The sequence below is a fragment of the Amblyomma mixtum genome, chromosome 9 (assembly GCF_055824585.1).
Source record: "Amblyomma mixtum isolate Tamu chromosome 9, ASM5582458v1, whole genome shotgun sequence".
Classification (NCBI taxonomy): Eukaryota; Metazoa; Arthropoda; class Arachnida; order Ixodida; family Ixodidae; genus Amblyomma; species Amblyomma mixtum.
This window is the reverse complement of record NC_143020.1, coordinates 7285798-7299769: the sequence shown is the minus strand read 5'-3', so window position 1 is coordinate 7299769 and position 13972 is coordinate 7285798. Positions and strand designations below refer to the sequence as shown.

At 48.7% G+C, this 13972-nt stretch overlaps 1 protein-coding gene across 1 annotated transcript in view; it reads left to right on the top strand.

The window, feature by feature from the left end:
* The first annotated feature begins 1608 nt into the window (after window positions 1–1608).
* LOC149328199 (uncharacterized) overlaps window positions 1609–13972 on the top strand; it is a 66159-nt gene continuing 53795 nt past the window's right edge. The window contains exon 1 of the mRNA XM_089558927.1: window positions 1609–2608. Within this exon, the coding sequence (XP_089415053.1) occupies window positions 1609–2608 (1000 nt within the window). The remainder of the gene's footprint in view (window positions 2609–13972) is intronic.

The window sequence follows — 13972 nt, the reverse complement described above, 5'->3', positions numbered from 1 at the left end:
TCGTGAGCTGTAGCCAAGGGGAGGAAGCACGGGTGAGCACAGCTGGTAACTCAGGTAAGCTCGGGTCATTTCGGAGGAGCGTCACACCAGCTGCGCGAGAAGTTGTTCGGGAAGAGAAACATGGGTTGTGCACTCCATGCTCCACTGCGCTGGTAGTGGTATATAAGGAGTCGCCGCCATCTTTGAATGTTAGGTAGATGTAAGGAGCCAGCGCCACACTGCGGCGACAGAAGACGCACGGGAGGCGGACGAAGAAGAAAAGGAAAGGAATACGTGGCAGAGAGAACGTGCGGGGGCAGAAGAGGAAGACGGCGGTCGGCGACGGAGGTGGACCTGTTCTGCTGGCGCCCCGAGTTACCAGGCTTGGGCCTCAGCTGCAGACGTCCTGGTGACCAGACCCGGACAGCCGTCGTCGGGAGCCTCGGCCGTCACATCCAGGTGCCTCTCTTCCCGCCCAGCCGACAGCTTCTCGACACGGGCCGCCTCTAACATCTCCGTGGCGCACCCGGGCTACCTGACCTGGGGGCCGTGCCCGGAGCACACAGACGCTATTTTCTACGGCAGCGTTGAGGCCGCCGTGGAGAACGCCGCCAACCGGGTGTCAACGAAGGGAACCCGACACACGTGCCTAAAGTCTGCCCCGACGCCCAGCCACGCCTCCTCGATCGACGCACCAGGCTCATCACTGGGACACAAAGAAACTTAAGTGTGACTTTCCTTTTGACTGTCTTCTCGCGAGTGTTTGTTTTCCTTTCCTTTTTCCTCTTTGTTCTCTCTCTTGTCTGTTTTTCCCCGTTTCATTTCAATACTTCAATTAGATTTTCCTTTCCTGCAAACGCCGCCTCGTTTATTTCTTTCCTTTAACTTATGAATGTCAATGCGTAAATTTTACCTGCAGTCTTCACCTCCTCACAAATTTGGCGTCCGCTACGACAGGACGAGGTGGGCTGTTATCGCTTTGGTACTTGTTTTTCTTTACCCACAATGAGCGCGTCCGAGCTTGTGGCGGCAGGAGAGCGCATGGGGCTCCAAGGTGCAGAGTTGCGCGCGTGGGTAGAAGAGGAGCTTAAGAGAACGCGGGATGAGAGAGCCGCTGAGCGCGAAGCTTCCAAAGAACGTTTGGAGAAAGAGGCACAGAACTTACAGTTGCGAGTGAAGCTTATGGAGGGTGGGGAGCGACGTGCTGATGTTGAACCAGCTGTTCCCAGGGCCGAATCGTCTATTCCCATCAACCCTCATGGGCTCATTCCCGTTTTCAACGAAGGTCGGGATGATCTTGACGCATACCTCAAGCGATTTGAGCACGTGGCCACAGGTCAGGGTTGGCCGAAAGACAAGTGGGCCACGGCATTGAGCCTATGCTTGGGAGGAGAAGCTCTTCGTGTTTTTGGAAGGTTATCGCCGGAAGACTCTCTAGATTACACCAAAGCTAAACTAGCGCTTTTGCAGCGATTCCGCTTCACAGCGGAGGGGTACCGCGAAAAGTTTCGCCATAGTAAGCCCCACGACGGCGAGACCGGTAAGCAGTACGCTACGAGGCTGTTTAGTTTTTTCGATCGTTGGGTCGAAATGAGAGGCCGAGGCAAAACGTTCGAAGAGGTTCGCGACATGATTGTCGCCGAAGAATTTTTGAACAACTGCCACGCCAAGCTTGCGATATTCATTCGCGAGCGTGACTGCAAGACAGTCGACGAGATCGCGGTTGCCGCGGATCATTTTTTGGAGGCCCAGCAGCAGTCTAACTTGTCAACTTTCAAGGATAAGTTGGAACCAAATATCCCCAAGACGAAGGACAGTACTGCGGGATCCAAATCTCAAGTGCGGTGCTTTCTGTGCGATAAGGCGGGACACAAAGCGTCGGACTGCCGGACGCAGCCGAAACAATCGTACTGCACGTTCTGTCGCAAGGAAGGCCATGAGGTACAGTCTTGCAGGCGCAAGAAACCAGAAGACCGCGAGGCGTCAGCCAGTTGTATGCATCCTGCCATTCCTCCGGTTGAAGTGCGGCCTGATATCACCAGTGTGGATGCAGGCTGCCGGCCAACGGTCTTGAGTGTCAACATGCCGGTGCAGCAAGGCGAGCTGTTCGGGCAGCCGGTTTCTGTTTTGCGGGATACTGGCACGAACAGTATCGTGGTGCGTAGAGACCTGGTTCCCGACGCGGCTCTTACTGGTAACAGAACTACTTTTCTCCTGGTGGATAGCAGCAGTTTGGAGGTCCCAGAGGCGGAGGTAGTGATTTCGTCGCCATATTTTTCGGGCAAGTCCATCGCTCGCTGCTTGGAATCTCCACTGTACGACGTGATCATAGGGAATGTACCAGGCGCTCTGGACCCCTTTTCCATCAACCGAACGGTACCACAAAGAGTTCTGACTGTCCAGAAAGGGATAGGAGAGGCTGAAGGTTCTGCCGTGCTGGGGACAGCGAAGGTTTCTATGGCGTGCAGGGACGTGTCCATCAACGCGTTGGAGGTGTCGAGACCCACGTTCCGAAGGAAGCAAGAGGAGGACACAACATTGGATGTGTGCCGGAACAAAGTCGGCGAAACTTATCCTGGCAAGAACAACACCGCCTATTCGTTTCACTTCGAAGACGGAGTTCTGTTCCGTGCGTTCCAGTTCTCGCCAGGACAAACGATAAAGCAGGCCGTTGTACCGAAAAGCCTTCGCCATCAAGTCCTCATACGTGCGCATGGAAGTGCTTTCTCCGGCCATCAGGGCATCCGCAAGACCACTGAGAGGGTGCGCAGAGAGTTTTATTGGCCAGGAATTCTGGCGGATATCAAAAGATTCGTAAAGTCGTGCGTTGTATGCCAGCATACTCTACCCAAAGGGAAGGTAGCGAGGGCCCCACTAGGTTGTCTACCGCTCATTGATGCACCGGGCTGAATGTCTTGAATTACTGAAGTGTACTCATGCTGTAAATATTGTACATAGTGGTCAATGCATATATGCTCCTTTATGTGCTCCTTTGTTTCCCCTGTTGTGTTCCATTGTGTTCCCGGCTGTATGGTCGACTGTCGTGTGCTCAGTGTTATCTGGAGTGAACTGGGTTAGTGCGAACCAGTCGTTCGGTTCAGAGTGCGTGTGTGTGGTGATGTGGTGCGTGCAAAACAGTGTCCAGCGCCTCCTCGTCGCGTCTTCGGCTTCAGTCTTGTGCGCCGCTGCCCCAGGTAATTTTTTCCGATGGAAAAAACTCTTAAAGGGGGGCTTTTGTAAGGAGCCAGCGCCACACTGCGGCGACAGAAGACGCACGGGAGGAGGACGAAGAAGAAAAGGAAAGGAATACGTGGCAGAGAGAACGTGCGGGGGCAGAAGAGGAAGACGGCGGTCGGCGACGGAGGTGGACCTGTTCTGCTGGCGCCCCGAGTTACCAGGCTTGGGCCTCAGCTGCAGACGTCCGGGTGACCAGACCCGGACAGCCGTCGTCGGGAGCCTCGGCCGTCACATCCAGGTGCCTCTCTTCCCGCCCAGCCGACAGCTTCTCGACACGGGCCGCCTCTAACATCTCCGTGGCGCACCCGGGCTACCTGACCTGGGGGCCGTGCCCGGAGCACACAGACGCTATTTTCTACGGCAGCGTTGAGGCCGCCGTGGAGAACGCCGCCAACCGGGTGTCAACGAAGGGAACCCGACACACGTGCCTAAAGTCTGCCCCGACGCCCAGCCACGCCTCCTCGATCGACGCACCAGGCTCATCACTGGGACACAAAGAAACTTAAGTGTGACTTTCCTTTTGACTGTCTTCTCGCGAGTGTTTGTTTTCCTTTCCTTTTTCCTCTTTGTTCTCTCTCTTGTCTGTTTTTCCCCGTTTCATTTCAATACTTCAATTAGATTTTCCTTTCCTGCAAACGCCGCCTCGTTTATTTCTTTCCTTTAACTTATGAATGTCAATGCGTAAATTTTACCTGCAGTCTTCACCTCCTCACAGTAGAGAATGGCCAATTCTGCATATATAGACATTAACCCTCGGAGCTCCGAGTGACGCGCTTTGGTCGCCAACGCGATCTTAGTTACACAAAGGCGCAGATTACCACAGATACAATCAACCACAAACGCACCAATTGGAACAGCAGTAGTGTACAATGCCTTTGCATTCGTAGCACGTCGGGAAAGTTACGTGCCCCCAGTAGTTTTTTACATTTCCTGCGGCGCCGTGAAGGCATAACTTTAGAGGGGTGCCATATGTACACAAGTCGAAAATAAGGCATGCTCTAAACAGTTTAACAAAATAAAATGAACGGCGGGAAAAGAAGAGAGAGTCGACTGTGCATTCACACCCGTCAGAGTTCTTACAAAAAATAAATAAACGAAAGCAGAAAAAGCTAGGAAGAGCAGCTCATCACTGAGCATGTCACAAGTCCGAGAGCAGAGCTCGGAATATTGCGTCGAACTGGCATTCCACAGCCTGGTGGGCAGCTTGTTTCATTCACTCCGGAAGTACAAAATAGGCCCCTTTGAACTTTAAAGCATGGCAAAAATATAGGCTTCCGGGAAAATATTCTGAAACTAGCATTCGCGAGAGCTATAGTTCTATAAATTTATTTCACAGCTGCAAATTTATCTATAATTTCCGAAGGGAAAATCGAAAGCTTACTGAGCAGGCAAAAACACGTGCGAAAGGTGGAAACAATCTTAAACTGTGCAAGCTGCTAAAATGTTAAGAATGTAAGCGTCATATAATTTAGAGGGCTAACTATGGAGTGCTCAAAAGCCAGATGATAGTATGAATCATAGAAGCTCAAATTAGGAGAAGCTGGGTGCTATTAAAAGAAGGTACCCGATGGGCTAATCAAGGAACGAGGCAGTTTTTGAAGCACATTTTATTCATGGTATTAGAGCGCGTCGCGTAACAGAACTTCACACGTATAGGAATGAACATACTTTGACAATATGAGGCACACAGAAAAACTAAAACCTGACGTCCGCATGCGCGACTGAAAGGTAAGAATGATTCGATAACAAAGGCACTAAAACACACAGCCCTGAATTACTTGTCAACAATAAATTTAAACCCTATCAAACCTGGCTTTCTTCATGCGCTCGATATGGGAGCAGCTCATACTTTATCCGAAGCTTATTGTCCTCCACGTAGCCTTGGGTCTACAGTAATACCCATGAGAACGGGTAGTTTTCTCTTGAAACACCCGTTCTTCCCCTTGTTTGGGATGAATCACGGCCAGCTTGATTGTTTGCTCGAATGGCCAGTCAATTGCACCGTCCATCTCACCGCTGTGCAAGCGCAACGTCGCGTGAAGTCTCAGAGCTTCATCCTCTTTCCTGAACTCGACGCCAGGCGTCACAGAGTAGCCACACAGGTATACCTTCTCGCTCTCATACACAGCGCTGCCATGCCTCATCGCGGCTCGGTAAAGTGATCGTACATTTTCCACAAAAAACACGCACTTCGCTATTCCTAGTTCGATTAGTCGCTAGATAGTTTTCATGCAATAGAGAGCTTCTCCGCAGCGGCTTTTACTTCTGTGATTGCAGATGCTATCTGTCTGAAGCTATCTCGACTTTGCCTAGCTGCATTAGCCCCTTCATCCTTCAGCGTTCGCTGCAACCTGGTTACGCTTTCAGAAAGGTTTTGAACTGTGCGTACGGCTGCTGACAAACACTCGTTGGCACTCTCAATATGTGCAGTGATTTCGCGCTCACTTGGCATCTCAGTGCCGTGAATACGCCTCACCCCAACTGACAATTCTTGAATAACGGTTTCCCTTAAACTGTTCAGGCTATGACAGATTTCGTTTAGCCGATCACCGTAAGACTGACTATCCGCGACTATTCGCCCAAGGAATTCCTTCACCTCATCTACTTTCCTTTCGAAAGTTGCGCTGAACGAAGCAGGGAAACCATTCTCGCAGTCGCGCTCCGATTGCCCATCGTTATCAGGTGTGGGAGATAGCGCAGGGTTGCACAGTCCGGATTTCGCATGCGCGATCACGCCGGAGCAAGGAACTTCGTCAGTGCACATGGGACGCGATATGCTGTGGTGTCCACATTCAAGGCGGAAGTGACGGGTGATCATCGAGGCGTCCGTCAGGTGCTGGCAGCCATTTTCCGCGTTCCAGCACTGCACCTGCAATCAAAAAGCAGCTATCATTTGCAGAGCAATAATAATTATATCTCTAGAACACGGTGAAGGTGTTGCCACTTCATGGAATAGTGTTAGAGGCTACGAATTGATGGTTTAGAGGGGTTTAACTTCCCAAAGCGACTCAGGTTATGAGTTAGGCAGTAGTGGAAGGCTCCGGATAATTTCGACCACTTGGGGTTCTTTAAAGTGCACACGCATCATACTCTACACATGCATGTAGTATTTAGCCTCCATGGAAATGCTACTACCTCACAGGGATTGAACCGGAGTCTTTCAGGACAGCAGCCGAAAGACAAAACCACTGAGCCACCGCGGCGTCACATCAGGTATCAGGGTTTTTAATCAGGCTCAGGGAAGGTACTGTGGCGGTTCCCTGACTGCTACTCTCTACCGCTTGGACTCGCGTGCTTTAGCAGAGTCCAACGTTCTGGGGCCTTGGACACAACCTTCCTGACAAAGGAAAGCGGTGAAAGCGCTCCTGAGATTCTTCAGAGACTCGAGGTTGTATTCCCGTCTATAATCTTTAAGTTTTCAGGGCGCGCCCTCTGTCCCCGTGACATGGTGGTCGCTGGACACTTATAAAACTTATTTCATTGCCGCTCTTTTTCGTTTTTTCCCCTTTGTTCCTCTCCCCAAGTGTAGGGTAGCCAACTGGGCATCGCCTGGTTAACCTCCCTGCCTTTCCGTCCATTTCTCTCTCTCTAGGGCACCTACCTTGCCTAGTAAAGAAGGCTCTGTTTTATGAAATAAATTTATTTCGTGCCGGCTTGTAATAGCAATAGCGGCGAGGCGGAATGTGTACAGTCCTGAAATTTATAAGCGTGAACTCTGGAGCGCGTGGCAGATAGCCTCGAGCCCTACTGCTGGCGATACGCGGCGGCTGTTTTTAGCAACGTGGTGGAAAGGGTTATGACGTCTTCCCTGCTACCAGCAAGCCGAAGGACACACCTTCCTTTCCACTTTGTTTATGAAGGCGGCCGTCGCGTATCGTCACGAGTAGGGTTCGAGGCCATCTGCCTCGCGCTGCCGTGTTCACGCTCATAAATTTCATGACTGTATGTACAGTCATCTGACTTCGATATTCACGCCTGCTCGCGTTTTATCAGCGTTAATTTCTATGGCTTAGCTGCTTTTGGCCCTCATGCTTCATCCCCTGAGGCTAAGCGTAGACGCACATTTTCGTTTTCATTACCGGTCACAATTAATATCCTAAGTTGTAGCACTGCTGGCCTCTCAAAGAAACAGTGTGGATCGAGGAAAAGAGCAGAGCATGCGAAGAAGGGCTGCTGCGCATGAGAGTGCCAACAATGAGACTTGTTGCGCTGCCACCATCCTGTGACCGTAGGGTATACCAAGCGTTTCGATACTTTGATATGCCACGGTCAGTTGGTGCCTATAGCAACCGGAAAGGTGTCAGGGGCGAGTTTCGAATGATCCAAGGTTAATTTGTACTGAAGCGCGCGTTCCACTGCTGTTTGTGTTCATTGCACGGCACCTTCAATCCTATTTCAGTGTTATGCGCTGCGCAGATTTTGCTGGGTGAAGTAATGCACCGCAAAATTTGCATTTATCTTGCAGCAACGCCATCATCGACGCGTGGTTTTAAGAGCTTCGTGTCAAAAGCGTTTTTCACGGATCTTGCGTGACACGGCATTCTGTTTAAGATATGCATAATGCTGGTTGGTTTGGTTGGTTTATGGGGTTTAACGTCCCAGAGCGACTTAGGCTACGAGAGACGCCGTAGTGGAGGGCTCCGGAAATTTCGACCCCCTGGGGTTCTGTAACGTGCACTGACATCGCACAGTACACGGGCCTCTAGAATTTCTCCTCCAAAGCAATTCTAGCCGCCGCGGCCGGGATCGAACCCGCGTCTTTTGGGTCAGCAGCCGAGCACCATAACCGCTGAGCCACCGCGGCGGAGGTAGCGTATATCTAACTGCGTATATCTAACGTATATCTAACTGAATGCTGTGGAAGCCTTTAAAGAAATCTCCAGCCCCATTTCTTGCAAACGCAAAGTGAACCCAGTCATTATCGTTTACGCTCCTTAATGGAACCGGTGACTAAAATGGTTTTGCACCCAATGAGGTTAGCAGACATATTTTAAGGCGAGAGCCTTTACTGGCGCATACTGTCGACCGTTAGCAGAGGGTGTCACACCTCTGACAGCGTTAACTCGGGAACTAAAAATATACAAGAAAAAGAACGGTTGCTACGGATAGAGGAGGAAAATATAAACCTAGAAGCCACGTTTGATGACTGTAGAACAATCAGTTAATTAATCATAGTCAAAAATGCTAAAATTGCGTCGAAATAGCGCAGACGTCTACATAGCCACGGAAACGGTGTGACGTCTCATCCACCAGAAGTCGTCACGGCATAGTGAAATTTATCACAGAATGGTCGAAAAACACCGAATTTGTGTGAATTAAGAAGGAAAAATGTGTAATCAAGCATAATTAACACTTAAGATCCCCCAAAGATGTATAATTTGGGTATCAATATAGGCACGGAAACGGTGTGACATCACATACACCGGAAGCTGTCACGGCATAGTGTCCTCGGCTTACGCCTCTCAACACTTAAGTTGCCAAAGTGTCCTCGCAATTTTTAGTCGCTACCCTTTAAAATTGCCTTACAACCGGTGCTAACAGAAAAGTTCCTAGTGTAATAGTCTGGTTGCTTGAAGAGTCTCCGTGCTCAAATGTTATTTCTACTAGCGCTTCAAACACAGCATTGAGGTTAGTTGGCAGTTGAGATTATTTGCAGATGACGGTTGGTCTACGGAGGTGGCGAAATGGAATTCATGGAAAGGCAAAATTAAAGACAGCGAAAGTGTGACGTCAGCAGATTAGGTTGTGCAGGTTGCCGAAGCGGGGTGGCATCAGAGTGAAATAAAAAGGGCTATTGAAGACAAGTGTGCGAGGCATTGTCCTCCAGTGCGCCTGGTTAGTCTGGTGATGATTACTGCAATTCTTGTATTGTCGCTGCTCAAACAAGTAGGCCCTTTCTTTACGTTCTAGCTCACCTTTCTGTTGAGCAGCTCTTCGACAGGGAGGTCGCTCCAGCCCGCGTCCTCATCCTGGCACTCGCAGCCGTCGTGTGGGCAGACGCACATACTGTCCACGGCGTACTGCTCGTAGCAACATTCGCACAGGGTGTGTCCGCACGGAAGCAAAGCTGTCCTGGGTCGCACCAGTCCGCAGGTCTCGCACACGCTGTTCTGTGGAAGAAGCTCGAAAAACCGCACGGGCCTCCAGTCGAGTTCCGCGCAGAACCCGACCAGAGTGTACTGATGACTTCGAAGTGGCATCGCTCGACACACAAGCAGGCTGCACACAGGAGTGAATGCAATCGTGTTAACGCACATTAACACTGCCCGCCTATCATCTTTTTTTGTTCGCGTTCCTATCGCGTTCTATCGCGTTTCTATCTCGTGCGTGGCTAGTCGTGCGCGGCTAACCAGTTGTGGCTAATCAATGAGGTGGTGTGAACCGGAGGGCTGACGTCACTTTTTTGACAACGACCCATAGCCAAACTTCCGGCTTATTGACTATCTGAGAAGGAAATCTTTATAGATAAGAAAAAAAACGCCGGGGCGCTTTCTGGGTGAATATTAGCATCAAAATACGCCTATAAAATTAATAAATCTGCAGTATCTTGTTAAGTTTATGCAGATTTATTTATCACAATCGCATGGATTTTTTTAATAAGGTTTCTTGATATCGGCAGCTTATTCAGGCAGCTCTTTTTCGTTAGTTGCCTATTACTGTGCGAGGGGACAATGTTCAGACTGAGTTACAAATGCACCTTATGGAACTTGAAGCAAGCAGCAGTTAAATGTCCCACATAAGTGTCCATGAATTTTGCACTTTTTTTGGGCGAAGACTATTTTTCCAACTATTCGGCATCAAACGACAAGAATTACTGCCTTGTTCTGTCGCTAACACCTGTGAGAGCAACTGCTTTTTTTACTGTAAGTGAACAAGTCTGTTGAGCGTTCAAGAATGGCAGACAACCACCTGAGAAGCACGATGTCAATAATCTCCGTACAAAACCTAACGCCTTATTTTGATTCCTTTGTCCCTGCTCAGCGTTGTCAACCCGAGGTCGGTACCATGCTTAGAACACGAGGTTAATTCTTGAGATTAAAAAATGACACCTCTTCTTGACGAGGACAATAATCTTTTTTCCTTCTGTTATTCAACGCACTGAAAGATTGACACACTTCAAAAAAAAAATTAAACAAATCATCATTTACAGCAGCCCCCGCCCAGCCCTTGTTATTTTCCGGGTACAACCCACAGGAGCCGAAATTTTCTCAGGGCCACCGAAGTGGCTCAGTGGTTATGGTGCTCGGCTGCTGACCCTAAAGACGCGGGTTTGATTACAACTGTGGCGGTTGAATTTCTATGGAGGCAAAATTCTAGAGGCCCGTGTATTGTGCGACGTCAATGCACGTTAAACAACCCGAGGTGTTTGAAATTTCAGGAGCCCTTCACTACGGCGTCTCTTAGCCTGAGTCGCTTTGAGACTTTAAACCCCATGAACCAAACCAAACCAAACCAACTTTTCTCTGTGCGGCTAGCATAGCATTCTGAGTTTCAGACCTCATTTCAACAGGCAAACTTCTATCGAACCCAGCTAAAGGGCTAGGGATCCTATGGCACCCATAGAAAGGGTAAAAAAATTCTCTTTTGAAGCCACTAAATATAGAGCTTGCTTACTGTTAGCACTGAGATTGTGTTTCGGAGGGACAATTATTGATCATAAAATGATGCAGTAGGCGCAGGCCGCGGGAAAACACAGCAGTATATGTGGCTCAACGCAAGTACTAAGTGTACATATCATGCGCGGCAGGCTGTGATGGTAGACTGGAACAGTAAAAACAATCGTGCTAAGAGCGACTGAATAAAAACAAGGTTTTTGCAACTTTTCGTTCATACCTACTAGTAGAATATCATAAAATGTAGATCCGCCAAAGAACTCGTTAGGAACGGACACTGCGCCTGCAACAGGGCTAATGTCACGATCAGGTGTTCACAATTTTCTCAGTATTACGTTCTTTAGGGGATTAATATGGCTCAAAGACCACCGAACGCTGTAAGCGAGGCAGCAAGAAAGCTTCAGCAGCGACTGCACAAAAAACGAGAAGCCGGGATTTGTGTTTCCTTTCCCCATTCTCCTTTCTGCCGCCCCTGCCGTTGAGTAGGGTATGCTTTAACAACGAAATCGCCGAGAAGCATTGTTCGCATCGTGCTTCACGCCACTGGCGTCCTGTGGCAGCGAGGAAGAAACGAAAAAAAGGAACAATAAAACGAGATTGCGACATACTTGGCAGAGGTTAATATAATTTTGCCACTCAGATGTGCTGTTCCGGGGATAAAAAAGAGCCAATGGCGACCGTGGAAGGCACGGCACTTATAGCGAGAAAAAAAAAATGACGACTCGTTTACATCGTTTTTCAACTAGGACGTGCATGTAGAATGACACATACAGTTTTTCATTATACTTTTCAAAATTCTCAAATCTTTCTTACATTTCCACGTAGTTTAAAAATAAGACGTTCATTTTTCATTTCTACCCGCCCGCTAATGAAGTGGCAAGCAGCCGCGCGGGAACAGAGAAGCACGCGCTTTCGGTTTGCAGGGACAAAAGAAGAAGTACCAAGAAGCCGTGGAAGACGCTGATCTCTTCGGTCTGCCTTTCACAAGCACGGTCCTACTAATATGGGTGAGTTGGAAATGTCTTTATTACAGGACGAGCTTTTTCTATGGCCAGGGACAGTGGAAGGCAGCTTCAACCGTGCGAAATACAGGCTTAGAAGACCGCCTGGTGCGGTGTTCGTTACATGCGATCCGTTCGCGGTCTTATCACAGTATTAATTGACCCTGCTTCGTCCCCGCATTAGGCACCAACTGAGCAATCTAGCCGACGCCTGTTGCCCAAAACTAAAAATTCAGGGGTGCACGTTGTTTATCTAAAATGCGGTGAGGCTAAAGCCTTTAGCGCGGTGTTGATGCTTGTGTCACTGATGTGTGGTTAAGATGTTAAGTACACAATTGTTTGTGAATCTTAAACGCTGGAGACACTGGAGGAAGTCTGGGAGGCATCCGTCTGATTCTACGCCCATCTGCAAACACTCTCTTAGGCAAGGAGAACTACATATGCGTTGGCAGGAAGTAGCGTAACCATTGGCACGCTCAGCTGCGGAACGGAAGGATGGTGGTTCGAATCCCATCGTGCACAAAAATGTTTTGTCTGACCTGACCAGAAAACGCGTGACACCTCTGCTGACAACCTTCTGCAGACATCCTTCTCTCGACAACGATGAGGCATTGAAGGCTTTCGCCTTAATATCGAGCAAGTGTGCCCGCAAAATACGGGAAAAAGCACCCCACTAGAGAACTGGTCGCGTGAAGTTCAGGAGCTTCGCGCGAACCTTGCTATCCATGCACTACTGATGGCTGAGTAAGGGTTTGGAATTCGATGCTTCAAGCCGTGCACATAACACGGCTCTTTCCTTTATGTTGGGTACCATTTTCTACCCCACGGTATGTCGAGGGAATTAAGAAAGCAGCCACTTAATGAGCTGCCCAACGAGTCCAAATGTAGCGGCCTATCGTTGAAGAGACTGACCCGGGGAGGTGACCCTGAGAGCAGTTCTATAACCGCAGGTTGCGGTAAAGCATGCCCCGTGCATTATAAGCGTTTCAGTATATGGTAATCTTATGCTTATTTGTCCGCTTAAAAAGGGATAAAACCGTAATCTTCCTTTCTTTGTGTTGTTGAACGCAGTCATAGGCGCTGGCATTTCCGCTGTAGATCTGATGTGCGACGACATTGTTTCAAGGCATTCGGCTGAATTTGCCTGCCACCGGTGTCTTGAGCACTGGGCATTGTTCGAGAGGTGAAACCGTAATGGTTACATAACACATTACAGTACAATCTTACTGTACAAAAAACACTACGCCGTGCTTTGACAATTTTAGGACACGCGCATATTGGTTGTAAGGCTGAATGTTTATAGCGTTAAATTTCCTGTCACTTCCCGACAGAACCATCCCTCCGCGGGTTGTACGCAAAACACATAAATGTGCATTTTTCAGCTGTAGCGTAAACTTGTGGGGAGCCGTCAGTGGTAGGAAAACTCATGCTCACGTGTTGTGAACTGTAATTCGCAGACTAATTTTCTTCTTTTACACTCTTATTGCTGAGTAATTTTGAGCACGTCTTTATTGCATCGATAGGACTGAAACAGGCCTAACATTCTCGCTCATAAAATTCCTATTCACTCACTGGGTGTTTTAGGAATAAATCAACGAACACTTCAACAAACTCGCCATTTCCTTTGCCGGCGGCGAGTAAAACGTATTCCTATTAATGCAAAAGCGTTTCTTATTCACAAAAAAGCCTGAATTTATTAATGCGAAAAGGTGGACAGGATGCGTCACGCCTTGGCCAATCTATGGCCAATTCGCAATCCAATCCATAGCCATCCAAGAAGCCAATCCATAATGAAATCCAACAAGCTAAACCATTATGCACAATACAATCTGTATCTAATCCAGAATCCAACTAGGCACGAGCTGTCAATGAAGAAAAATAAGAAAAAAGTAAGGTCTAGGAGGGAATCGAACGGCGACAATGACACTACACCACGACGATTTTTCATTTTTTTATTGCCGGACTGCGCCACGACGGTTCGACGCTTGCAGCTGAATAAAGCGGCGTCTGTGAAGGCAGAGTTGTCTTAGCCAGTATCTTTGAGATAGGTACTGAGGCGTACATGAGTAATTATGAGCAGGTAAATTACAAATGTCGCAATTAACCGAGTACAAAAGTACACTTGTGGTAGATATACCTCTT